Source organism: Hevea brasiliensis, chromosome 12, assembly GCF_030052815.1.
Source record: "Hevea brasiliensis isolate MT/VB/25A 57/8 chromosome 12, ASM3005281v1, whole genome shotgun sequence".
In the NCBI taxonomy this organism is placed as follows: Eukaryota; Viridiplantae; Streptophyta; class Magnoliopsida; order Malpighiales; family Euphorbiaceae; genus Hevea; species Hevea brasiliensis.
In genome coordinates this window covers 16,288,646-16,316,134 of record NC_079504.1, presented here as the reverse complement: position 1 = coordinate 16,316,134, position 27,489 = coordinate 16,288,646, and the positions used below count along the sequence as shown (strand labels likewise).

Genomic DNA, 27,489 nt, shown 5'->3' with positions numbered 1-27,489 from the left:
AAATTAGGAGTGCGGTGATATATTTATTAATTTTTTTTATTTAAATCGTTAGTTTGATCCGATTCGAAATCGTTAGTTCAATTCAGTTTGAAACCATTAATTTATGATTTTTAAAAAATATGAACTTCAATCAAATTGTAAAAAAATAATTTTGATTCGATTCAAAATTAATTCTAATTTTAACTGATTTCAATTCGATTTCGGTTCAGAATTAGACCGTGGCCACCTCCAACTCCAAGTCTTCAACGGCCGCTGCAATCCACCTCAAAGGCAACGTCTTAACAAGATTTTGAAAAAAAAAAAAAAGATTTTGATTTGATTTAGTCGATTTATTTTTCTCTTAAAATCAAATTAAATTGAATAATTTAAATTTTTAAAAATTAAAATTTGAAATTCAACAAAATTTCTAAAAAAAAAAAAACTGAATTTCTAAATTAAATTTTTTCGATTTGAATGAATGCTGCAAAACCGAAGCTCAATTCCCTAACAAAAACGATTGCCTTGCCTAATCTTTCACTGCATTCCCTCAACTTTAACGGTATCACCCCAGCTTTCTCAATCATGCCCCCCAATTTTCTCTTCGGACTCGGTTGCCTTTACTAAACTGGTTCAATTCTCTGCCAAATCTGGGCCTTTAATCCTTGGCAAGCTTACTCATGCCCACATGGGCTGCCTCTTCTTGCTCAACAATATTCTTAATTTGTATGGTGCATATGGCGAGATGGGTATTGCTCAAAACATGTTTGATTGAATGCCTGACCGTTGTGTGATTTCTTATAATCTTTTGATTTTTGGATATGCGAGATGGGTTCTTATGAAAAGGCCTTTGGTTTTTTTAATGAAGCTAGAGTGGCTTGTTCAAAGCTCGATGAGTTTAGTTATGTGGGAGTGCTAAGCGCTTGTTGTCAAACAGTGGATATTGTAATGTGTAAAGTGATTCGTGGAGTCGCTGTTGTTTGCGGTTTGGCTCAACGAGTGCTTCTGACCAATTTGTTTATTGATGTGTATTGCAAATGTGAGAGGGTTGATCAGGCAAGGCTTTTGATTCAGTCTTCTGATGGGTTGGATACTGTTTCTTGGAATTCTTTGATTGCTAGGGTGTCAGAATTGGTGCATATGAGGGACCACTGGAAGTGTTAATAGAGATGCATCAAACTGGATTAAGCTTGAATTTTCACTCTTGGAAGTGCCTTAAAGGCTTGTTGTTCAAATCTCATTAACATGATAGAATATGATAAAACAGTTCATGAATGCACTGTCAAACTTGGACTGGATTTGGATGTTGTCGCTAGGACTGCATTGGGTGATATGCATGCTAAAACATGCAATCCAAATTTTCAGATTGATTCCTAACCAAAATGTTGTGCTGTATAATGCCATGATTGCTGGATTCATTCAAACTGACTTTTGGAATTATCAGTTTGCCAACTTCAGGTCCTATGAAGGTGATGAAAAATTTGAGTCTTCCATGATTGTCATACAGCAATGAAGCTCTTGTCAAAAGTGGAAAAGAGAGAAATAATTCTTAGAGATCCACTTCGTCTCCATCATTTTAGAGAAGGCTCTTGTTCTTGTAAAGATTACTGGTAATTGTAGTAATGATCCCTGAAACAATTTTGTTTGTTGCAAAATAACGAGTAAGGTGGAAAAATCCTTAAATTAGAAGAATCCATGGTTAGCAACTTACCATTGGCTTGGGAAGTGGGCCAAGTTGAAGCGGAATCTGGAAGTGATGAGAAATGGATCACTATTGTAAAAACGATGTTGGAATTCTTAATTTATAGAAAGAGATCAGAAGTGGCTTCCCTTCTATGTTACCTAGTTATTGTACCATTTGCAGAAAGCCTGGTTATATTTCGAAACCCTTTATCACTATCAGCAAGAAGTGTGATCGTTGACTGCCATTTTAACAATTTCAGACCCATGCTTGGATGCATTGCTGGCGTAGGTATGTGTTATAAACTTCAGTGATTTAGTTTTTTTTTTGTCATGAAAAAGCTTAATCTAAGTTGATCTACTTCTCATGAAAGTGAGTGGTTTCACTTTCTTTATTAATTCAGATACTTCAAAAGCATAGTGAAGTTCAAAAGATCACAGCTTGAAACAATAGAGAAGGCTCTTATTCTTGTAAAGCTTACTGGTAATTGTAGTAACGATTCCTGAAACAATATTGTTTGTTGCAAAATGACGAGTAAGGTGGAAAAATCCTTAAATTAGAAGAATCCAAGGGTTAGCAACTTACCATTGGCGCCAAGTTGAAGTGGAATCTGCAAGTGAAGTGATGGGAAATGGATCACTATTGTAAAAACGATGTTGGAATTCTTAATTTATAGAAAGAGATCAGAAGTGGCTTCCCTACTATGTTACCGAGTTATTGTACCATTTGCAGAAAGCCTGGTTGCATTTCGAAACCCTTCATCACTATCAGCAAGAAGTGTGATCGTTGCCTACCATTTTAACAATTTCAGACCCATGCTTGGATGCATTGCTGGCATAGGTATGTGTTATAAACCTCAGTGATTTAGTTTTTTGGTCATGAAAAAGCTCACTCTAAGTTGATCTACTTCTCATGAAAGTGAGTGTTTTCACTTTTTTTTATTAATTTAGATACTTCAAAACCATAGTGAAGTTCAAAAGATCACAGCTTGAAAGCCAATTTTAATGCATTTTGCCTATGTTGTTTCATTTAGGGCTCTAGAAGACTAGCTGATTTGAGGATGAGCACCAATTTGGTGAGGCTCCTTTGGGTGCTTGGAGGTATGTTAATCATAGTCTCTGGGAAGATTGTTGTAGAGAGAGTAATTGATATTTGGTTTATGATAGCTGCATCTTATCTGCACCTTTTCATTCAATGGAAGGGGTTGAACCCTTGCTAGTGTCTTACGTCTAAGCCAGGGATGGAATATAACCACCTGCCTGGAATATCAGATACAAATGGGGAAGCTGGACTTAACCAAAAAGAGAGAGAGAGAGAGAGAGAGAGAGAGAGAGAGAGAGAGTAGTATTTAGGTAAGATTAGGTAGGAGTCATCTTTTTGATGGATAAGTTGAATAATTATGCAAGAGTAGATGGTAATAGTATTTACAGAAGATTAACAAAGTAAGCTAAATTTTCTGAGGTTTCCACACCCTCTGAAGCAGAATTAAAGTGTTGCTCAATGATGAACTACCACCACAAATCTAATAGTTGATCAATATCAACTCCCAGAGACTGATGAAGAACTTAACGTTCTGCTGCTATTGCCCTTGTAGCAATGAATCTCCTTAAGATTGAAAAGTAGTGATTAGTTCTTGGAGATCTATGTCTTCTCTGTTACTGCAAAAGTTTTTTCTTCTTCTTATGATGAACACTTTTTGCTCTACTGATTTGTTTACTAGGATTGTGATTGCTTATATTTATGTTGGAGAACTTGTTTTCAACAAAGAATGAGCGAAACACTAATGCCATTAAAATAATAGGATTCAATGATTTTGACTTTTAGGCTGAACAAGCAGTAGAATTCTCATGCCATTATAGCTTTATTGAATTTTATTATTAAACAATAACTTAAGGTCATAAACCATGCTTGAGAAGGAAAGGAAATACGTGTAATTTGCATCTCTTTTTTTTTAAATTAAATAATAGCTTTATTTATACACACATGGCAATGAATAAAACCATGCTGTTTCGCATATGAAGCAATGCTACTTCGGTTTTTGAGGAAAAAACATAAAGTTCACAAAATATAAACCTACATTTCTTGTCTTCATTTAAAAAGGGTTATATTTATCTTTGGATTTTTCTGTTGACAGTGATGGGTATAGCATTGTTACTATCCCAGTTAGAAAAGCTTGGCTTCATCCAACTGCTTATTTATGTTGCTCTTCAAAGTAAACAAAAACTTCCCAAATTTCCTTCTGCCTCCTTTAGGTACCAGACACTATTCTCTTCTTAAGTTCTAACCCTCGAAGGAAAACTCGCTATTCGTTATTTTTATACTGATGGAGATTTTAGATCCTCTTCCATAGTTTCTTTTAATCCTTATGCTGTTATTAGTGTTCGTAATCAGTTCGAATTCCTTAAAAAGGCTATCCATTTTGAGAAATACATCTCTTTCAAGCGGTCCAAAGGAGGGGAGGAAATGTTTTTTGAATCCAAGACAAACTGTGGACACTTTGTTTCCTTTATTTTTTTGTAGTATATGTTCCTTGGCCTTCCTTTCCTGTCTGTACTGTATTGTTTCTTTTCTCTGCCCCAGTGAGGATGGTTGGCTTGGGTGGGGAGAGGGATATATATATATATATATATATATATATATATATATATATATATATATATTCTGCAGGGGAAACAACATTTACTAGTTACATTGCCTATGAGTATATATATAAAGATGGGACGTGCTTGGCTGTAAAAAAAAAAGTGCCTTGTGGATGGTGCATTAAGGATTGAGCATGTTGGCATATCTTTTTACATACTATTTTTTTTTTACTAAGCTACTGATTAATCAGTGTTCAGAAGAATATTTTGGTGTAGACTGTGTTGCCTTCATAGTACAGTTTTTACTAAATAATATTTACTTTTCACTTTTGGAATCAATAACCCTAAAACTCATTCTTTATATTTTGTTGTGTAGATTTTTGAGCAATTCTTTTACTGCTAGATGATCTTATGGTTGCCAGAAATTGAAGAAGTGCTTTCGTTAGTTATGCAGTCTTTTAGTATTATATCTTCTTAGGCTTTGGTTTTGTCCATTCTAAGATTTAAAATACTATCTTTTCTTTGGAATTTCAATATTAACTTGAATTTTTTTACAAGATTGTTTGGTTTTCCAAAGGGGAACACTGTAACTCAAGCACCAAAAGATCCACGGTGATCTGTCTGCAGCAAGACATAGCTTTTGAGAAATAATGGTTTATTTCCTTGACTGAATTTCTTTAAGGAATCAGACCAAATGTTCACAATGGCTTTCTTCTAAACAAAGATCCACTGTGTCAACATTTATTTCTCTGAAGAGCTGGTTTTGATTTGAAAAATAAAATTCTATTTATTATTTTTCTTTAAAAAAAGATTACTGCATAGAAATAGATTAAGAAGAAAATTAGGAATTGAGGGAGAAATTTAAGTGACAATGTGTTCTGATTCTTTAAAATATTCACACCTTGGCCAATCAAGCATAGCTTGGTCTCCTGCCTTGTGGGAGAAGGGGGTCTCCAGTTTGAGTATCCAATCCACCACATATTAGTGGAATTATTAGGTGGGTTGGGGTTAGGGAGATGAGAGGGACTACCCTCTGCAGACCAGGCCCACTTCCCCAGACCAAAAGAAAAAGGAAAAAGAAGAAAAAATTCGGACCTTGGAAGAAAAGCTCTCTAAAAGAGAAAAATTAAGTAAATGTGTGCAGTACAAGATAGACACAGAAATGCACTGCATCTAACAAAGCAGGTTTCGTTGTAAGATGAATGAGCAAATCTCTCCTCATTTAAATCACAATTCAAATTGCCTAATAAAGATTAGCCCATTTGGCAAATTAAATGCTGAAAAATCTTTTCTTAGTTGTCATCCACCAAACTTTTGTCCATGATCATGAGAATGCTACATTTAACGGCTAGATGAGGTTGACGTAACTCTTTACGTAATTACCAAAAGCTGGCAAATTATAAATCTCTAATTACCATTTTGCTCTTGTCTCTACTTAGAAATTTGTTTGTAAAATGGTTTTTGAGTTGGTCACCAATAATATTACCTTATTGTACCATCTCACCATAAATGTTCCTATCTTTATTGCTTATAAATCTCTATGTCATTTTCGAGTCTTGTAAGTGTTATGCAAAAGGATTGTGCCATCTCCTGTGCATAATCATGGGTAGGAGAAAGGTGAAGCATGAATTGATTTCCAATGAATCTGCTAGGAAATTGACATTCAAAAAAAGGAGGGCTGGTCTGCTAAAGAAGCTCATGGAACTGACTACTCTTTGTGGAGTTATTGCATGTGCAATCATTTTCAGTGCTTATAATTCCAGTCCAGATATTTGGCCTTCTCATCCAGAAGCTGTTTCTGTGCTGGAAAAATTCAAGAGATTGCCTCCAAAGAAGCAAAGTAAGTACATGATGGACCAGGAATCTTTTCTTACTAGAAACATATCCAAGTTGAACGAGAAATTGGAGAAGCAAAGGAAGAAAAACGAAAGAATTGAGTTGGAACTTATTTATGCTAAGTGCATCACTGGTGAGAATTTGGACCCTTTGAATTCTTTGATGAATATGAATGACATTAGCCATTTGTTGAAGGAAAATCTTGAGTACATGACTGACAGGATCGATGCCGCAAAGGATAAGATTGAAGAGTAGTAGTTCTTGGTTTAGAGTAAAGAGGGGTATGTTTAAAGAATAATTTTCTGGTGATGCTTCTTATAGAAATATTATTGTTCCTAGAACATATAGGTTGATGGGAGAAAGACTCAAATCAAGTGTTATTCTATGATGCTTTCGCCTTATTGTCAAAACTTTCATTCCCCTTTTCTCTTACTTGAATAAATGCATTTCATGAATGTTTACCTTAGCAAAGTTCTGTAGCTTTTTTTTTGTCATCTTTATCCAAAATTTTCATTGGTTTATTTTTTTTTATTAAGAATATGATCATAAATTTGCAATTGAATTAGAGGATACAGAAAAATCCATAGACTCCCCGAGGCTTCATTTGTTTGCTTTTTTGTTTTTTCTCCATTTTTTCAATGCCATAGATGAAATCAGCTAAGTTCTTATCTAAGGCTATGTTTGGATAGATGGATTTGGACTAATGGATTTGGATTTGGGCTAAATACTTTGTTTGGGTATCTTAAGTGATATGGATTTAGATTCATCTAAACTCCAAATATATAAGAAAGCTTTAAAAACTAATGATTTGAAATAACTAGATTGACATTGTTATTTAGAATTTGCTTCTCACGATAGCAGCAGAAAGCTAGAAAACTCTGGTCGCTGTCCCTTGCTCCTCCTCTCTCTCTCTCTCTCTCTCTCTCTCTCTCTCCATCGCTACCCCTCTCGTTCCTCATCACTACTCTCTCTACCTCCATCAGTGGTTCTCTGTGTCTCTTGCCCTTGCTCCATCTCATCTTATGCTCTGTTACTAGTGCTCTCTTTATCTTCAAGTACAATTCTAACATTGCTAATTAGATTATTGGTTGTATTTGATGATTAGGAAGCAGGGATTATCGGTTGTATTTGATTATTAGGAAAGCAAGAAAAGGGTATTTCTAAGGATTGTAATTAATTTCGCTTTAAATTTGTGTATATGGATTATAGATTATGCCTAATTGATATGATTACAGTATGACTATGCCTAATTGATTGTATATGGATTACAGTATGATTATGCTTAATTGGTTGTATATGGGTTACCGTATGATTATGCCTAATTGGGTTGAGTTCCCTTAAACAATATTTGTTTTGTTATGCAAAATGCTCTTATTTGATGATAAGAAATGTGCTTTTGGAATTTTCTTGTTTTTGCATAGCTCTTTCTATCCTTTATCCGTGGAAAGGATTTTGCTGCCATGTATATCTTGTGTTGTACTTTCTTATCTAATTAGCTTACTCAATTGAGAATCTAATTTGGTCTTTATGATGCTTATATTGTTTATAATCTACTTATGTCTTGAGTTTTGTAGTTTCATGATTCTTAGGTTATTCAATTGTGCTCGCAGTTGTCTTTATTATTGAGCAATTTTCATGCAAACATTTATGAAGTGGGAGGGATTGTAGGAATTGTTCGTCTATATTTCATTACCAGAACTCTTTTGATGGAGCTTATGACTCTATTGGATTGTTATATTAAATTGTACTAGTTTAGTATTGTCATATAAGATGCCGCACATGACAAATGGATAAATTTTAAGATAAATCTATAATAAAATGTTTTTTTTTTTTTTCATGTTTAATTGTTAATTTTTCTAGTTGTTTACTTGTAGTGATTAAGATACAATATGACTAATAATGAGCAAGACTTGCAAATTCAAAGAAAACTTGCAAGAGGAGAAGCAAATGTTTGAGGAGGAAGTGGTGGAAGTTTATATGTTGGTAATAAGTTATCTTGCGATGGTTGTTGGAGCATCCTATCATCCATCGTAAGTATAGAGGGAGAGAAATTTCCTGGGATGAGAATGAACATGCTCATCAGAGAGCTCTCTGGATAGAGACTTTGAATTGTGATACCACATATATTGAGCTATTACGACTTAACCTAGTAACATTTTAGAAGTTATGTGGTACTTTACAATCAAGAGGATGGTTGGTAGACAAATTCAAAAGACTGTACCAATTAAATCGAAATAGGGAAGGTCAACTTAGTACTAATGTTCTTGGAGTTTGTGATTCAAATATTATGTTTACATATATCTTACCTGGTTGGGAGGGGTCTGCATCAGACTCTCGAGTTTTGCGTGATGCTCTTCATAGACATCATGGTTTAAAGATACCATCAAGTAAGAATTTTGCATAATTTAAATATTATTTATTGAAATAATGTTGTATGAATTTCTTACTATTGTTTTTCCATCTATTGTTGATAAATATTATCTTGTTGATGCGGAGTACACAAATAGTACTGATTTCTTAGCTCCATATCGAGAGACTCGTTATCTTGTTAATTTGTAGCTGGAAAATACACCAACAAACTATAAAGAACTTTTTAATCTTTGACATTCATCAGCAAGAAACACCATTGAAAGAGTCTTTGGGTTATTGAAAAAGCGTTAACTTTTTGGATCCTGAGACTTGAGTTAGAATTATCAATGCTTGTTTTATTCTACATAACTTTGTAAGAGGAGATGTCTGAAGATACCTAAGAGAAGTGAGTTAGAAGAAAATGTTTTGGAAGCTAATAATGAAAATGTAGATGAAGAGATCATTAAAGCTGTGACACAAGGATGGACAACATTGGGAGACACTTTATGCAAATGTTTGAAGAGTATCAAACTTGACATGCTCATGTTACTAGCACTTAACATTTTTATTAATTTTGATGGTTTTGAAATTGTTGAACAAGTTTAATTATACAAATTTAGAATTTAATAATAATAATAATAATAATAATAATAATAATAATAATAATAATAATTTGCTTGAGAGCTGAGAAAGATGCAGCGAGAGTTTCCCCTCCTCTTGTAGCATAACAAGCGCCATGTGTAGCATATGTAATTGAGTCTAACAGAGTTAATAAAATTTACCATTCGGATTCAATTAAAACATTTGGCAATTGGAATCGAATCCCATAAAAAATATTTTAATTTTAGTCAATATAATTATTAATAAATAAATAATTTTAAAAATATTAAATGCTGCACTTTTAAAATTTCATAAATTTGACAATAATTTATATAATTTAACGAAGAAAACAAAAATAAAAATATAAAAAATGTAAATTAATTATTTATATATGTATTTTTCCCAAATAATTAATAAATAAAATATATTAATTTTTCATATTCCAAATAATACTTACTGGAATTAATATTGAAAAGCAGTAGGAATCATTTTAATTTATCAACTTCATAGATTTTACATGTAACTTTTAATTTTAATATAATTCAATAAATTAGGTAAAATTTTCAATTAAAATTAAAAAATAAATAAATAAAGCTAAATTTAAAAAATATTTACCCAAAGTAAATTTATTTATTAACCTCAAATTATAGCTCTGCACTCTAATTCCTTTTGTTAACAACTCTTCTTCTTCTTCTTCTTCTATGTGATAATCTGAGAGAGAGAGAGAGAGAGAGAGAGAGAATTCCAACGCAGTACAATATAGATTTCTTAATTTACAGAACTACCAAATAATTTACATCAAAATTGAACACCTAAAATCCTACTCTATTTTCTTGGTTACATTTCCTTGCAGATTTTTCACTTCCCAAATCCCTTCAAAGTTGCAATACACACAGCATTAAAATGAAAATCCTTTATCCATATCCTCTAACAAGTTCCATGGAGGTTCTGGCCTAGGTAAACCAAGCGCCAGCTGAGAGCCATCAGTGTCACTATGTTCAGCAAGGAAGAATAGGAATTTAGCTTCTTCAACCTCTCATTCTGTCTTAATTATTCTTGAACTGATTTCCCTTTGCTCTGTATTCTCTGCCACTGGTGCGGCTGCAGTCACTGGCTGCGCCTCTGCCCTTCTGTTACCTTCACCTCTTGGGATTTCTCTTCCTCTACCTTCTTCCTTCTCAATCTTTAGTTTCTCGAACATCGCCTGCAAATTATATGCAAGCAGCTAAAACATGAATTGAACTTAATAATAATTTTACCACCATGAACAAGCAAGTTCAACCATGAACTAGCAGAGGTACCTTTGTAGCTAAAGGCTCCAAGTACAGGGTATTGATCAGAACCATCAAAATCGATGCAAGAAGGTTATACACTTGGAACTTCTCTGCCTTGCTGGTAAAAACCTTCTTTCTCTGGCCAAGTACATGCCCCAACAGAGCTGCTCCAATACAATAAGCCAGGGCCCTGAAATATACTGGATATATCTTGCTCTGCACAATACCAAACTGGTGCTCTGTCAAAGCACCAGCCAAAACATAGCTCTAAATGAATGTAACCCACATACACATCCCATAAGCTGTCGCGAAACCCAGCAGACTCACCACAGCCATCAAAGAATCGAGTCCCTCAGGTGAACCCATATGACTCAAAAATTCAGAGACACTGCTTTTAGCTTGCCCTGTGCTTTCTTTTACTTTGTCCACTTTCTCGGAGACGTTTCTTGCTGCTTCCATTCCAATCGTCTTTCCTGTCTCTTTGGCTTTATCTAAGGACTCTCTTGCAGTTTCTTTGACATCCTGAGCTTTGTGGATCGCAGGCACCCCAGGAACTTGTCCATCACTGGATTTAGCGTCAGGATAAGAACCAGAAAGGCCTTGGCCAACATTTGGAAGAACATGGGCGGCTTGTTTCACCTTTTCTTTCGCGTTGTCGAGCATCCCAGACGGGAACTTGTCATGATCGGCTGCGCAATAGGATCCTGAGGAAGAGAGATAGAGAATTTGGTATTGTGTTGGCCATCTTCGTCATAAGTCTCTACAACAATGACCCTGTGACCTTCTTTAATTATGACATCCTCCTCTTTCTGATTGTGGTAGTGTTTCCCAGATGCTGGGCTTGGAGACCATACTTGGGCAGTAAATAACGAAGAGAAAACAAGAGAAAGGGCCAAAAGATTCATCATCTTTACTTTGTTTCAGAAATTCTGTGGTTAATGGAGATTTAGTTCATGGCATTTGTAGAGGAATGGATTCGACGTGGATTAGTTCTTGGCGTTTGCAGGCATGTTCAGGTTAAGTAGCGAAAAAATAGCTGTCGTGTGATATCCTGAGGAAGCCCACGTGGTGTCTTACGTGTCTGGTTTCTAGGCCCGTGTTACCGATAGGCTCCATTTCCAGATCGGTCTTCTTCTTTTGAGATGATATACTTTTGGAGGGATGAAAGAAAAATGAATGAAATAAAAAAAAATAGCAGAATTAAAAATATATATTTTTTATTATTTAAATAAAAAAGAACTTTTTTTCAATAGTAATAATGGAGAATTCTTAAAAACTTTGAGAGGCAATTGGACCTGGGATGACCCTGCCGGCCCAACCCAACTAGAAGTGGTTAAAAATAATGAACTGTAACGCAGTTGTCTAGAGTAAATTATACTAATCGAATTTCAATTTAAATAATTATTTTATTTTTATCATTTAATTTTAATTTATTTTTTAATTAATATTTTATCAAAATAAATTTATAAATTATTATTTATTGTTTATTATTATTATTATTATTATTAATAAAATATTATTTTAAAAGTTATTATTATATTATTTTTTTAGATTGTTACCAATTAAATTTAATTAATAATAAATAATATATATAATTAATAATAAAATTATAATTAAATTAAATTAATTAATTATAAAGATTAAAAAGAGTAATTGTTTTTTTAACTTGACTGTCGCAAGGGTTTTACAGTCACCGGACAATTTTCACCGAAGTGGATAGTGAGGAGTCGCTACTTTAATTTTGAGGAAAATTAAAGAAAACCGTTTTGGTTTTTGAAAAAGTTTAACCACTTCTAAGACAGAGATTTTAGGTTCGAGATCTGTCTACGTATGGGGAAGGTATTAGGCACTCTACATCGTCCCTCAACAAGGGCAAATATATTTAATTATGTGCTCTTTATAACTTAAAATTGATAATTTTTGGGGTTTGAATTATGATGTTGGTTTCCATATTTTTTCATAGGAATGCCTGATATTTCACTATTCTAGGTATCCCAAGAACACGAATAAATGGGACGGCCCTAAATTGAGTTGATATTGTGTTTATTTAATTTGTTATATATAAATGTATTTTATTAATGCCTCCCTCTCCGTAATTAAGACTCTAATTCTGAAGAGGTATTATTTGGTTCCTGGAGATTCACAATGAGTGAGGAAGACTCTCGGCTCACTCATCATTCATCTCATCATTGGCTTCCAAATAATTGAGGATGTGGTGTATGTGTAATGAATTTTTTATACTTGAACCAATATAGGTACAGATTTTTATTCTTTTTAATTAAGACTCTAATTCAAAAGGGATGTGTTAATTTAAACCTAGAGAATTTTCTTCATCAATGAGGACTCTCAGTTAATGAAGAAAAGTCCCACCATCGGCATAATCAATCGTAAACCTTTACCCGTATTGTTTCATTTTAAGCTATTCAATACTCTTATGTCTTCGGTATTTTATTTAACAACGGGCCGAGCTAAAGGAAGAAATCTCCCTTAGTAATATGTTTGAGGCACTCCAAGGAAGGACTCTCCCTTGTATTATGAACACAAGGACTCCAAGAAGGACTCTCCATTGGGTCCCAATTGTAAAAATTTGGGGTTCTTAGAAGGACTCTCCCACAAACCGAACATTGAAATGTATTTGGTAAATTTCATAAAAGATAAAAATTTTGTAAAAATATTTCATAAAAATGAATAAACACTAAGGAAATTCAAGGAAAGAACTCTCTCCGATCTCCCATATTTTACGAAGAAAATTTCAGCTGATAAAAAAAATATATCGACCTTCAAAATAACATTTTGATAAAACAAGAAAAAGTTCAAAACAAAATGGCACTTAGAACGACATCTTCCGAACTCATATTATTCACTGAGCTAAACAAACAAAAAGAATGCACTATTCCCTAATTCCCCACTATATAAAATGCAAATGTGTCGTATCTCCGATCTCTAACGATATCTAATCTCATTCTGACTTGTATTTCATTATTTCTGATATCTTATTATTATTGCCGAACTCTCTATTTTTATTATTAGACTCGCACTCTAAGTGCAATTCATTATTGTCCGAACTCCTAATATTATTCCCATACTACTTCAAAAATGATAAAAAAAATGCATTCAACATAAAGATGATAAAATGATATTCAGGTAGTATTACAATGAAATTACAAGTAATATCTAGGGGAAAAGCATAGAATGACATTGAACCTACATCCTAAAGAGTTCGGTCTAACCTAATATTTAGGGAGTTTGGATTCTAGTGATATCTAAATGCAACCTATTTAGCCACCATGAAAGAAGTATGCAGCCATCAAAAGTTTTACCTGCGTGTGAACTTTAGCACTGATGGGAATGACGATTGATGTTTGAGGATGTAGTTAAAGCACCTCTAGAATATGACGAGTGAGTGCGAATTTTGGGAGGATGAGCTAATTAGATTACAATGAAGATTCATTCTTTAGAAAATTAACTTTTCTAAAGCCTCCTCTCACTATTCTATCAACTCTTTTTTGAGAAAAAGATCCCCCCCCCCCTAAAAGTGAAGATTCCAGGTATTTATAGGGAATAGGGGTCTTAAAACGGAGGGTTAGGATTCAAGAGGAAAAACATGAAGGGTCTAGATTTAGAAAAACAAAATCCAAAGGTCAAGAATTAAAAGGATCAAAATTGAGGGCTGAGATTTAGCTCAGGACTCTTTTATCCTTTTCTCTCTAATCTAATGGCTGAGAATTCTGCCTTACGGAACAGATCCAAGGGTTGGGAATGAAAGGTGTCAAATCTGTTTATTACTTTAATCCAATGGCCTAGGATCTGTCCTTACCAATGAGATCAATGGTGCAGATTGGGGCACAGCAGAATGCTTTAACTGGCTCGGATCTGATGGTTCAAATTTATCCTTACAAAATGGGGTGGATGAAAGAGATTGAATCGTACCCCAAATGCTTTAACAAACTTAGATCTGATGGTGGGGGAGTTGATCTCGTAAATCAAGGGTCATGATTCAAAGTAACTTCTGAAGTTCTGATTTTCCCAACTTTCTTAATCTTATTCCCCTTTGACCGATCTCTCAATAGTTATCTGAAAACTTACCTACCCAATCTCTGTTCCTTCCCCCTTCACCTCCAATCTCTTATTGTCTTCACAGTCTCTTTTCTATCCTTTCTCTGTCTGATCTCTGTTGGTGCGTATCGAATATTGGGAAAGCATTAAATTTTTTATCGATCGATGTGCCGCTTTGAGTTTCAAGAGCATTAAATACTCGGGCCTATATATACTAGGGAGGGAGGGCTGTCATTTTCACATTTCCACCTTCCCTCTCTGGTCAGCCTCCAACGTATTCTTCCTCCATGCCTTATCTTTCCGATGCCGATTTTCATCATGACAACTGTTTTGATCTTTTTTCGACAACTTCCTTTGTCTTTCACCTGAAAATGGACGACACTGGTGGTCAGAGAGTTACGAGGACATCATCTGATGAAGGTGAGGAAACCGGACCAAACAGCCCATCTGAGACTGAAATAACCACCATTTCGATCTCTAATCAGGATGCCGATCTGAGCCAAAAACCGATCTCTAGCAAGGGGACCGCTAATTTCAATCTTGATATCAATGACTGCCTCTTTAAGTTCATTTGGCTCCTAACCATCTCAAGGGCCTCGACTAGAGCTGGATTCTGGTTGATGACATCTACGATGACAACGAGCTTCTCGTAGTCATCACCAGAGTTTACAAGGGCTACCCTCCCAATCTCCATATATCTCTTAATCGGCATCTTGAGATTTGGAGGTGTCTGAACTATGGAAGCAAGATGGGTAGAATGTAGGTACATCTGTAATTGATGATTAGGCTGGGATGGACCCATCTAATAATGTAATCTAATCTTTTGGAAATAAAATGGACTTCTTTTTCAAGCTCAATTGTATTTTATTTTTATTTATTTATTTATTACTTTTTATTTTATTTTTGCACCGCTTTTATTGTTCTTTTGATCCCTTTTCTATCTGATCTCTAGTCATACCCTTACAACTAATCTCTTTCGCCGGGTCCCTCTCCATCTAGTTTCTTTCAATGCACATAAAAAATTAGGATAACATTAAATTTTCTGCTAACCTATGCGCCGCCTAAGGTCTCATGAGCATTTAATGCTTGGGCCTGTATAAATAGGGGAGGGGCTCAGTCATTTCTCACTTTTGCTCTCTCTGCTCCCTCCAAGCCTCTCAACGATTTCTCTTTTCTAGCTTTTTCGGCGTTGATTTAGATCTAGGTAAGAGCCTTGATCTTTTTCCAATCACTTTCTATCCTTATTGCCTGAAAATGAGCGACACCGACGATCAGAGGGTTGCAAGCCCATCTTCCGTTCACATTTTCTGGACCTCTGAAGAAGGTGAGGAGGCTGGACCGAGCGGGCGATTTGAAGTTGCTACAGCTACAATTCCGACCTCCAGCCAACTTGCCGAGTCGAGCCAACAGTAGGCTCCGATCGTGAGGATGGAGAATCTACTCGAGGATGAACTCCCATCAGTCCTTGGGCTTTTCGATCTCTAATAAATAAGCCAGGAGTTTAACTTCTCAACCGACGCATTCGAACTCATTCGGTATCACGGGGATCTCTGAGCTTATCATTTCTTTAAGGAGGGAGATCTGATCATAATATACGAGGAACAGTTGAAGGCCGGGCTTTGATTTCCTCTCGAGCAATTTTATAAGGATGTCTTGAGGTACCACTGAGTATGCGTTACCCAAGTACATCCGAACTCCTAGCGAACACTAGTGGCCTTTAGAGGGTTATGCCGAGCTAAAGGACTTGAGCCCACGGTGAAGGTCTTTACCAAACTACATAGGCTTGCTCAATGAAAAGATGAAGAATTCTGATTCTTCCAGACGAAGCCAAACTGTGGGCTCTTCACCGATCTCCCCTCCTCGCTGAAGAAGTGGAAAGATAGGTTCTTCATCCTCCAGAGTAAAGATCCCTGTGGCTTTGAGGGGATTCCACGAAGTTGGAATTACTTGGTCACGAGGCTTGAAAAGAAGATCGCCCTAAATGATGTCGAGGACGCCATGGTGAAGGAACTTAAGAGCCATGCGATCACCCATAGATACTCATGTTCAGACGTGATTATGGCCAAACTAAAATGGTGGTTGATGAATGTGATCGCCGGCAAGAGCACCTTACTGCAACTCTCTGACTTCGATCTCGAGACGGGTAAAACTTAGATCTTTAGTCTCTTAGTTCCAGTGAGCTCACTAACTTGTTTCTCTGTGCAAACATGGTGAGAGTCGACGCTGAGAAGGAAGCTCAGAAGCGAAAGAAGGAGCTCGCCAAGAAGGTGCTAGAAATGAAAGAGGCTGCAGTTGCTGCTGAGGCCTAGAAACGGGCTCAGATGGAAGTGACAAGCTCCCCAGACTGAGCTTAAGAACAACTAGTTCGGGAATTACTGATCCCAGCTGTGGAGCCTCTCACTCAACCTACCGAGCCTCCTTCCCAATCTTTGATCACCTCTGCTTCAGAGGGCAGATCCTCAAAGCAGGCGATTCCGTCCGGGTGACCACTTTCCATAGGTGCCCAAATATTACTTCAATCACTAGAGAGGAACAGGTCGGTGCGAGATAACATTGACTTGGCGAGAGTTTTGGGTGCTACGATTTACTTTGTTGAGGATTGGACTCGAATGGGACCAGAGAGCATCGAGGATCTCCTCAACCACTCGATGAGCTTGAGCTTGAAAGCTATGGTGACCCAACACATGATCAGAGAGAAGGTCCACTTCTTAAGGAGGGAGATGTCAAGGGCAATCCATCAGGCGATGTCCGCTAAGAGTCAGCTCTCTGCTGCTAATGCCCGAATTTTAGAGCTGGAGCAACAAATGACGTCTCAAGAAGATAGGACGGTTCGGCTAGAAAAGGAACTTGAAGATGTTTAGGCTTGTCAAGCTTCTGACCTAGCTAAATTCTCTAAAGAGATCAAAGCGAAAGAGGATGAAGCATTGGCAAAGGAAGCTGACACTTATGTGCATGCCCATAGCGATCTCCTGGCCGAGCTTGTCAAGCGTTATTCAGAGGAGGACTTCACCTGGCTCGAGAAGCTTACTTTGAGTGTTGAAGCTGAGAGCGAAGACGAATCGAAGGAACAGGAGGGAGCAAACAATGGGAATGTGACTGAAGATCAGGCTGAGGAAGACTCGCCCACTGAATGACTTTTGTAAAAAGTTAGAAATGAATAACATAACTCCTTTTGTATGACCACTTTTGTACTTCCTGAGATAGAATAATCTCGTGATGGACATCAAATTCCAAATATATGCACAAAACCTAAGAGATTGGGTTGAAACATTAAACCCTAACCTTTATTAAAACAAGTGCTTGCATCAAAACTAATTAAGATCGGATAATCGAACACATGACTAGACAGGGTCGCAACTGAAACTTTGAGATATTTGAACACAAAATCAAGTTAAAGAGATTGGAAAACAATTGAACATAATCGAGTATGAAGTCGGATAATTCAGAGACCGGATATCAATCCTAATTTGAAACATTTGAAAAACAACTTGGAACATTGCTAAGTTCGGAGAGGTGACTTGATATCGGACCATGATTAAAGCCACTTATTGAGATCGAGTAATGTTTAGATCGAAACTCTTTTCAAGAAAATGACATTTTCATGAAATTAAAACTACATTATAGCTCATAAAGAGGAAACAATCATATATTGATTATACAAATTGTGAATTTAATAGCTGGCCAAAATATGGTGTCTACATTAACAACTTGCTATTGCAGATTAAGGGTATTTTTTCTAAAATGAAATTAAAAGTGAGGAATTTTATTTTCATAAATCGAGGTTGAATAACTAAAATAAAATAAGCGTATAAATTGAAGGATAGTTTGTGCAATTTACCTCTAATAAGTGGTATAATTTAGTGGTAACTATATATATTCCATCAGTTTCATTTCAAGTAATGTTTAAAATAAAAAAACATCTCACTTTATTTTTTTTTTATCTATTATTATATCTAATGCATTTACTTTTTTCTCTATCTTAATTAAATACAATAATACTTAGTTAATTATTCATATTTTTATAAAAATGAGATTATCTAATTATTTTTTTTATTTTTGTAAAACTTTTAAAAAACAATTAAAATGAAACGTAGAAAAAAAAAGTCACCATGAGAAGAGAAAGGAAATAATTTGTTTGTATTGCTCCAAAATTTTGTTTAGTGGTGGCATTAGTTGATTTAAACATCTAATGGGGTAAGAGGTAAGGCCAAATCTTGTTCAAAATTGCCTCCTGATACGCTATCAAATAAAGCAAAATTTAGATGATTTTGCTAAAGAAAACAAAAAAAAAAGTCAAGATATTATTGAGAACAACAATGATGGTGGTGCTTATATTCAAGAAATTCCTGCGTCTGCTGAGCCTTCTTTGAGTTCTCAAGTTCATGGGAGATACATCAAGTCCTATGCAAAGGTTTAGTCATGGAAAGGCCAAACCCTTCCTGACGGCTCCACCTCATATTGGGCTGGCGAGTCCATGGGTAAACCCATGAAATCTTGTCTATTTTGAAGGGCCAAATATTTACATGAAATTATGATTATTTTTAAAATTTTTAATTTTATATAAAATATTTAAAGTTTTTAGACTTGTCACAATAATAATCAAATAGGTAAAATTAAATTTAAAAGGTTAATGAATTATAATATAATACCTGAAATTTTGTTTGATTAATAAAATATTTCATTAATTAAATTTTATATTTAAAAAGAAAATTTATTTTATCTATTATTAATTATCATCAATAATTACATTAAAATATCATTATTTTTTTATACTACCATTGAAATGGGTCAATATTTTTGATATATTGAAGTAAGTAAAACTCTCGAATTTCAACTAATTGAATACATATATATATGTATAACGGGGTTGCACAGAGTGTGTATAAATTAATTTTATAATCCATTAAAAAAAGAAAAATTTAAAAATCAATTTTAATCACTAAATTTATGAATAATACTCCCTTGAATCATGATAAACATTTATAATTAAATAAACATCTCATACATCAGCTTGGTCAAATAAACTTTTTATATTTTTAATTTTATCATAATTAATTTAATTTTTTCGTTGAAACCTCGAGTGTATTGAGAACTTCCTGGGTGCTGGCAGATCAAGGTAGAATGAATCTTGTAGGTTACCATTTTAGAAATGGCCATATCAACTTCAAGGTCTTGAAATTTTTTATTCCTTCCCGTTAATGAAACATATATGGGTTTAATTTTGAGATTACCTCTAACATAAATAGTAAGTTTTTAATTGACCAGAAAAATAAATACATAATTTGAAGGTTTTATTTAATTGGCAATTAATGCTTCATTTATCTCGTAGAAAATAATTTATATATGAAAAATATTTTTATAAAAATTATTTTTCATAAAAATATTTTTAAGAAAAATATTTTCTATTGTTTAACATATGCTTAGTATTTTATATCATTATTTACAAAATTTACTAAGTCAAGTATTGTAAAAATTGAGAAAGTGAGGTTGGAAAAATGATTTTCAATTTAAAAAATGAGAAGTCATTTTCCCTTATTTTGAGATTATTTTCATTTGATCAATAACTTATTTTTCTTTGATTAAATTTCTTAAACACCCCCAAACATTGAAAAATGAGTAATCTTCAAACAAATGAAGCCTAAGTTTGTTCTCCATTTTTTGGCTACTGTTTAATTCTAATTCAAGAGGTTTTTTTTTTAAAATATAATTGATTCTAATTGAAATTCAAATTTAAAACTCCATAATCTTAAAATAAATACAGCTTATTAAGCTAAACCTCGTTAATTAAGAAGATAAATTCTAAAAATTTAAAAATTAACATAGAGATATATTTTTAGATTCATTAGACAAGGAGGCATAATTGTAATTGAGGCATAAATTAACCTAAAAATATATTTACAATGTGATTTATGAAATTCACATAGAAAACACATAATTGCAATACAACAAAAGGCAACACATAAAAAAAAAGAAGCTTGAATATGTTGGTCACACACAGCTATCAATTATCATCCTTGCTGTACTGCGCAAAGGAATATATGCTACAGATTGTTTTGGCCCCTTACTATACAATCATCAAAATAAACTTAAAAAATTTGCATATTAAATTATATTATTTCTTTTTAATCTTTGAATCACTCATGAATTAGATTCAAAATGATTTTTTCACCTTATGCTAAAGTATTATTTTTAATAGAGAAATTAAAGTAGCAGAATATGACTCTATCAAATAAGTAATATGTTTTTAACTATTAAATTAAGGATAAATTTTAATAGTAATCCTTGAATTTTAGGGATTGTAAACTTTAAAATTTTATACAGTAAAATATTTTTGACTCTCAATAATTAATTTATAAATAATATATTAATATGGATAATCTAAAGTAGCAATAATATGAACTATTGCTATTTTTTTTAAGGCAGAGCTCCTTTAATCATTTGTTGTATATTTAGTGCTTCATTATTTCATACAGTTGAAATTATTTTATGGTTAATCTGTAAAAAAAATTTTAGCTGATTTTATCATCATCACATAGAAAAAAGAATTATTCTGAATTGTATTAATTGACTATTGAGGATTATCAGAATTTTACTGCATAAAATTTTAAAATTCAAGAATTTTATGTTACTTTTTAAGTTTAAAAATAATTTTTTTATTACAACTCCTAAAATTTAGGAAAGAATCTTGAAATTTATCCGCTAAACCAATTAGATCCTTAAGCTTAGTTTGTACAGATAAAATTAACTTTTATTTAACCATGAAAGGTTCAATAACAGAAACTCAGGAGGCAACTGCAGATCCTTGGGTGTGTTGTTAGGAGACATTCCCATGTGCATCAACACAAATTGTCAACAAATAAAACAACAAAACTTCTTTTTTTCTCCCACTAAATTCTATAAGAAGATACAAAAACTATCAGCAATTTGAATATACTATCTCCAACCAATCTTATAATTAATGTTTAATAATATGTACATACTTATCATAATAGATAATTCCGTCTTTTATTTAAAATTATTCACAGAATAAGGGATTATCTGAATCACAATTGCTTCACTAAAATGTTTTTTTTTTATTTTTTTATTTGAATTAGTGTTTCTTTAAACCTCAAAGCAGGGGAATGGGGATATGCCACCACCGACATTTGACCTTTTAGACAGGAAGTTTATCAGTGTTTTCCAACCCTGCTTCTGTCACACATCAGAAAGTGAATTACTATCCAGCTAATTATATTATAATAAAATTTCTCTTTTTCTTTTAATATATCTTTTAAACAAATGACAATATTCGTGAATTTTCAATTCTTAAATCCATCATACGGTAAGAATAAACAGAGAGACATCCTAGCAAATGGTATTGCTTGCATACTAAATTAGTAGACAAAAAAAAAATGATTAAATAAGCAATTAATTGGTTAGTACTTTACGACATGATTTGATTAAAACTTAGTTTATTTCATTTAAAAGGTCTTTTCCTTGACTATATATATATATATATATATATATTTCTAATGTCTCTAAAGAAAAAGGTGACATGTTCAATTTAAAATTTTTCCACTTGATAAAGTCATTGAATTATTTTATTGGAGAATTTTGAGTTTTATCTTATATTATATTTTAGTTTATAAATTTTAAAAAATTAATTATTTAATTATTAAATTTTATATTATATTATACTTTTGTCTATAAATTTTAAAAAATAAATTATTTAGTCTCTTTAATTTTAATATATAAAATAATTTAATCTTTATAATTTTAATATTTACAATAATTTTATCTATTCAAAACGATTAAATTATTTTATATATTAAAATTATATGAACTAAAATATAATATAGTATAAAATTAATGATTAAATAATTAATTTTTAAAAATTTAAAAATTAAAATATAATATAATATAAAATTCAAAAATTATAATTAATTTTATAAAATTTAGAGACTAAATTATAAATTTTTCAATTTTATTTTATGTGTTGTGAATGTGATCTCTTCTTTTCCTGTTTCCCATTTGTCCATATAGGTAAAACACACACATGAATAGTTGGAAAGAGCAGCTTAAAGCCAAATTTGACATGAGTATTTGGATTCAACCTTATTAAACTCAAAGTGGAAATCCAACTACTTTATATTCAATTACGTGTACATATATTTTTTTTCTTTATTCATTTCATTTATTTTATTTAACAATATAGAACAAACACATTTGGACTATATATATATATTTTAAACAGTTTACAAACATTTTATTTATCAAGAAAGCACTCAATCTAAAAGTTTAAGTTTATAAATGAGAATTCCAAAAATAATTTTATATCTCTTTATTATATCTCTGCACATAAAGATTCGCTATATTTAAAGTATAAATAAGTACAGACTCATTTTATCATATGTTAAAATATTCAAATAATAAATAGAATAATCATAATTTAAATTTTAAACTTTTTAATTTGAAGATTGATAACATATCAAGAAACCATACAACCTAAAAAGTTAAGCTTATAGACGACAATTTCAAGGGTAATCTATTTATCTCCATCCAAAGTTACAAGAGATATATCATAGGTCTAGTTTGATTTTGTTTTTCTGGTTTTTTTTTTTCAAAAATTACTTGACAATAATGATTATAATAAAGAATTAATAACTGGATATAAAAGGACTCAAGTGTCAAGTGTAATGATTGAGTGATGATGAAAATTTAGACACTTACTTAGGGATGAACAGATTTTAGTTCAAATTGAAAAATCAAATCAAATCGAATTAATTCAGTTCAATCAATTTGATTTTAAAATTCATTCAGTTTGGTTTTATATTATAAAAATTTCAATTATTTCGGTTCAGTTTGGTTTTGAAGAGAAAAAATCGGTTAAACCGAACCGAACTGAATAGTAATTTTATATATTCAATCAAACTAAATCGAACTGAATCGATTTTTAAATTGATTTATTTTTATGAAAAATTTACGAATTATATTTAATTATATATATAAATTGTTTAATTTCATTGATTAATGGTTATTAGGTTCAAACCAAAGTCAAAATTAGACCAAATAACTTGAAAATCAAGCCTAAATTAAACAATAATAAAAAATCAAAACCGATATATTTGAACCGAACCGAAATAGAGCGATTCGATTTGATTATATTTTTCATCCGTTTCGGTTCGGTTCGGTTTCTAAAATATGTAATTCGGTTTTCATATTTTAATTCGGTTCGGTTCGGTTCGAACCGAATGCTCACCCCTACACTTACTTTTGAAATGTAAAATTTTACAAAAATTAAATTTAATTAATTTTTTTTTAATTTTCATATTTAGTAAAAGGGTTCAATTCCTTTTAATTAGAAAATTTTTTATTTTTAAAAAAATATAAATATGAATGATTTTATGAGAATTTAATTAAATTCTTTTCTTTCGAATAATTTATACTAGAAGAAGCCTTAAAAAAAAGTTGTGTTAGAGTTCATTAGGAAGGGTAATTTCATGTGAATTATTTTATAAGAGGAGGTGGCTTCGAATCTTAATTTAAACAATATATTTAGTCTAAATTTAAATCCATATAGACAAATCCATCAATCTAAACATAGCATTAAAGTATTTTCTATAGTAAAGAATTTTAACAAGAATTGTGATTTTTTTAATATAAATGCATAACATATGATTTTTCACTGACAAGTGATTGAATTAGTGGTGTAGAGTTAATTCCTAAACAAATTTTACTTAAAAGGTTAAGAGATCGAATTTTGGAGTTGTCATTGTTGGGAGGGTTTTACCCGAAAAAGTCAAGTAATTAAAATTAAAAAAAAAATGCATATGATTTTTGTGATGGACCCTCTCTAATTAAAATTTACCATTAGTGAGTTAATTATAATATTTTACTCTATCACATTTTACTTTTTATAACAGTTTATTCATTGTAATTTTAATATTTGTAACAATTTAATTCTTTGAATTTGAGTTAATTGCTTCAATTATAGTTTGAGTACTATGGTGAATTTTACTAGAATGATTATTTTATTAATAGAAATGTGTGTTAAAAATTAATTTATTTCTCATAAAAAATAGATGAATTAAATTATAGTTTTTATCATACATTTTTTACTAAATTATAAAATATTTTAAATATTAACGGTCAAAACGATTGAAAGTATATGAAAGTAAAATTAAAGAGTTAAATAATCTATTTAAAAGAAATGCAAGGATCAAAATGTTAATAATAATAAAATACAATGACGAAATAATTAATTAATTGAAAGTATGATAACTTATTTTTTAAATTATTTTTTTATTATTGTTTAAATCATTTATTACATTCTTGACAATTTAATTATTGAAAGAACATTTGTTTATAAAATAATATATTTGTATTTACTAAATTATAAAAATAAAAAATTTTAAAAACTTTACATCTATACCTAGTAAATTATAATTTTATAAATATTAAAAAAAATCTAAGCCAAACCGACTAAGTGTATCATTAGTGGGTTGATTTTTTTTTTAATTTTAAAAGTTATTAAAGGAAAAAGTTATTATTAGAATTTAAATTTTTATGTTAGGTATTGTAAAATAAATATAAAATTATTAAATTATTATAATTTGATTGATAATATTTTTTTTAGAAATTGATAATAAAATAGTAAATTGTTAATTTATAAAGTCATATATATAAAATAAAATAAATATTTAATGACTAAATTAACCAAATCAAAATATAGATGATGAGGAGCTATAGGCAAATGTGTGCTATAGTCTATGTATCCATAGATTGTTCCATTAAAAGATGAAGCAACTTTGAAAAAGGTTGGGCCACCTTTGGACTTATCTTCTAAAGATGCCCTTAAAATAATGCAAACAAATAAGCAAAATGACAAACATCAAAAAGAAAGAGGCAAAGGGAAAAAGAATAGGAAGAGAAGAGGGGAGGGGACCTTCCCTTCCTGTGAAGCACCAAAATAAATATGCTTTTTTTTTACACAAAACTTAGCATCTAAGAAACTTCAATTTTTAATTTTGAATATATAATGTTTGCTTATGGTAATGGAGTTTTTAAATTAGGGATCTAACTCAATTTCTTAGTAGGGGATTGTGAGGTTGAATACTCAAAACTTAACTCTTCTAGTTAGTGATATGCCTTTTATCGTTAGACTAAATTAAGTTAGGCTAACTTAATTATATTGAGACATTCTTTATGTAATTTTAGACATTTACTAAATCATCTCATTTTTTTTTAATTTTTATGTTCAACACTTTATAAGATATTAACTGTCTAATTATCATAACCCCAAAATCATTAATATAATTAAGGACATTAAATTTTAAGATAGGCCTTTGAGTCTTAGTCCAAGTCAAATGTATAAAAAAAAAAAATTGGGACAAGCCAAAATAAAATAGAATATGAAATTTTTAGGTTCTATTCAGTAATTTTGGCTATTCTAATAATTATTAGCTACTAATAAAGTAAGGACATTAAATTTTGAGATATCCCTTTGAGTTCCAATAAGAGCCGATGTATAATAATAATAATAATAATAATAATAATATGAGACAAGCCAAAATAAAATAGGATATGAGACTCTTAGGGTCTATTTAGTAATATTATAGAAGCTGTTAACTATTTTATTAATTATTAATCCTTAGTGATCAATTATTTATATAATAATTTAAATTAAAAATGTTTGATAAAAATAGTGATTGAATTAATTATTAAATATATATATATATATAATATTTTAACTCTAGTTAAAATATTCTTTTAATCCCTAAATGTTAAGATGGTAAAATTTTATAAATTATTTTTTTAATTTTTAAATATTAATATAAATAATTAAACTCTATACTATGTAATAATATATATTATAAAATAATATAAATAAGAGAGATAATATTTTAATTAAAATTAAAATATTTAATGTTATCTTAAAAGTAAACATATATATTTTTTTTCTCAATCGAAAAACCACCATTTCGCTGGAGTCTCCGTTTTTTCTGTGATTACAAGTTCAAGTGATAAGCACTTGAGGCCGCTCTCGAAACACTTAATATTAAGAATTAAAATAATAATAATAAAATTCGGAGAACAAATAAAAAACTAAAACTGGATCAATCAATTGATTTCTCGTGTTTAGAAACATAAAAGTACTATCACTATCAAAATCAGACCAGATGTTGGACAAGTGATCTCAGATAAAAGAAGAAAAAAATTTAACGAAGCAGTCAATCAATTTCGACCTATTTAACATTTCTGTTGAAATTATTATTAAAAAATTATTTTTTTAAATATATTAATTAAATAATATTAAAAAATAATTAAAAATTAAATTTAATTAATTTTAATTATAAAAATATTAAAATAATAAAATAAATTTTTTAATTATTTTTTTAAATTATATTTAAAATAATATTTTTATTTAAAAAAATAATTTTAACCTTTAAAAATGTCAAACATGGCTTTTATGTACATGAAAAACATTAATTGCCACTAACTAACCTGATAAATGCACTTTTATTGCAGCTCCAGAGGACTTTGCTGTTGTTTTCATGTACTTCCCAATGAAAGCCAAACAATTGGGCTTTGCTTATTTCACTACCATGCATCCCATAACTATCAACAACAATCCTTCAAGTATGTGTCAGCCATCTTTGAAATTCTCTACTTTTGCCTCTATCCAACCCAGTTTGTCTTGTAATTTTACAATTTAAAAAAGATTAATATTGAATTAATCTTGTAACTTTATGCTGGAGAAAAATTTTTATCGAGTATAATATTACACTTAATAAGATTTATTAATTACATTTAATTACTATTAATTTTGTATGAAGAATTATTCTCTTCATTCACTTTTATTTGTCATTTTTTAAAAATTATTTTGTTCATAATATTATATTGTGTTGAGAATATCTAAGAGTATTAATTATTTTTGTTTCAATTTTACTCTTAACATAATAATTATTTGTAAAATTTCTTAAAATACATTTTAATAACCCCTCATTCTCTTAATTAGATTAAATAAATGGTAATTTAGTTAATTAATGAGTATTTTATTATAATTTAAAAAATTTAATTATTTTTTAATTAATACGTAAAAATCTTAAATCACATATAAAAATAGATGGATCTAGTATTAATATTACGTAAAACA

General features: G+C 31.2%; 2 protein-coding genes, 1 non-coding gene and 1 pseudogene across 3 annotated transcripts; 2 read left to right on the top strand and 2 right to left on the bottom strand.

Annotated features, from left to right (window-relative positions):
• The first annotated feature begins 514 nt into the window (after positions 1–514).
• Positions 515–4,600, top strand: LOC110644380 (uncharacterized). The gene is made up of 3 exons (XR_002492805.2): positions 515–1,948; positions 2,061–2,497; positions 2,691–4,600. It is a non-coding gene; the product is annotated as an uncharacterized LOC110644380 (transcript).
• Positions 4,601–5,596: 996 nt separating this feature from the next.
• LOC110636737 (agamous-like MADS-box protein AGL80) lies at positions 5,597–7,900 on the top strand. The gene has a single exon (XM_058131193.1). It carries the CDS (start codon positions 5,749–5,751, stop codon positions 6,328–6,330), a length of 582 nt encoding a protein of 193 aa, XP_057987176.1. The 5' UTR covers positions 5,597–5,748; the 3' UTR covers positions 6,331–7,900.
• A 1,863-nt stretch (positions 7,901–9,763) lies between these two features.
• LOC110644372 (uncharacterized) lies at positions 9,764–11,427 on the bottom strand (annotated as a pseudogene).
• Positions 11,428–14,591: 3,164 nt separating this feature from the next.
• On the bottom strand, positions 14,592–15,156 carry LOC131171110 (60S ribosomal protein L14-1-like). The gene is made up of 2 exons (XM_058130563.1): positions 14,862–15,156; positions 14,592–14,719 (listed from the first exon to the last, which is right to left on the bottom strand). Exons 1-2 carry the CDS (start codon positions 15,154–15,156, stop codon positions 14,592–14,594), a joined length of 423 nt encoding a protein of 140 aa, XP_057986546.1.
• Between the last annotated feature and the right edge of the window lie 12,333 nt (positions 15,157–27,489).

Coding starts and splice junctions, on each gene's coding strand:
- LOC110636737 (XM_058131193.1), top strand. CDS start 5,749: ATGTTCCTATCTTTATTGCTTATAAATCTCTATGTCATTTTCGAGTCT.
- LOC131171110 (XM_058130563.1), bottom strand. CDS start 15,156: ATGGGTCCATCCCAGCCTAATCATCAATTACAGATGTACCTACATTCT. Junction 14,720..14,861: donor GGTCCCCTTGCTAGAGATCG/GTTTTTGGCTCA, acceptor GTCCATTTTCAG/GTGAAAGACAAAGGAAGTTG.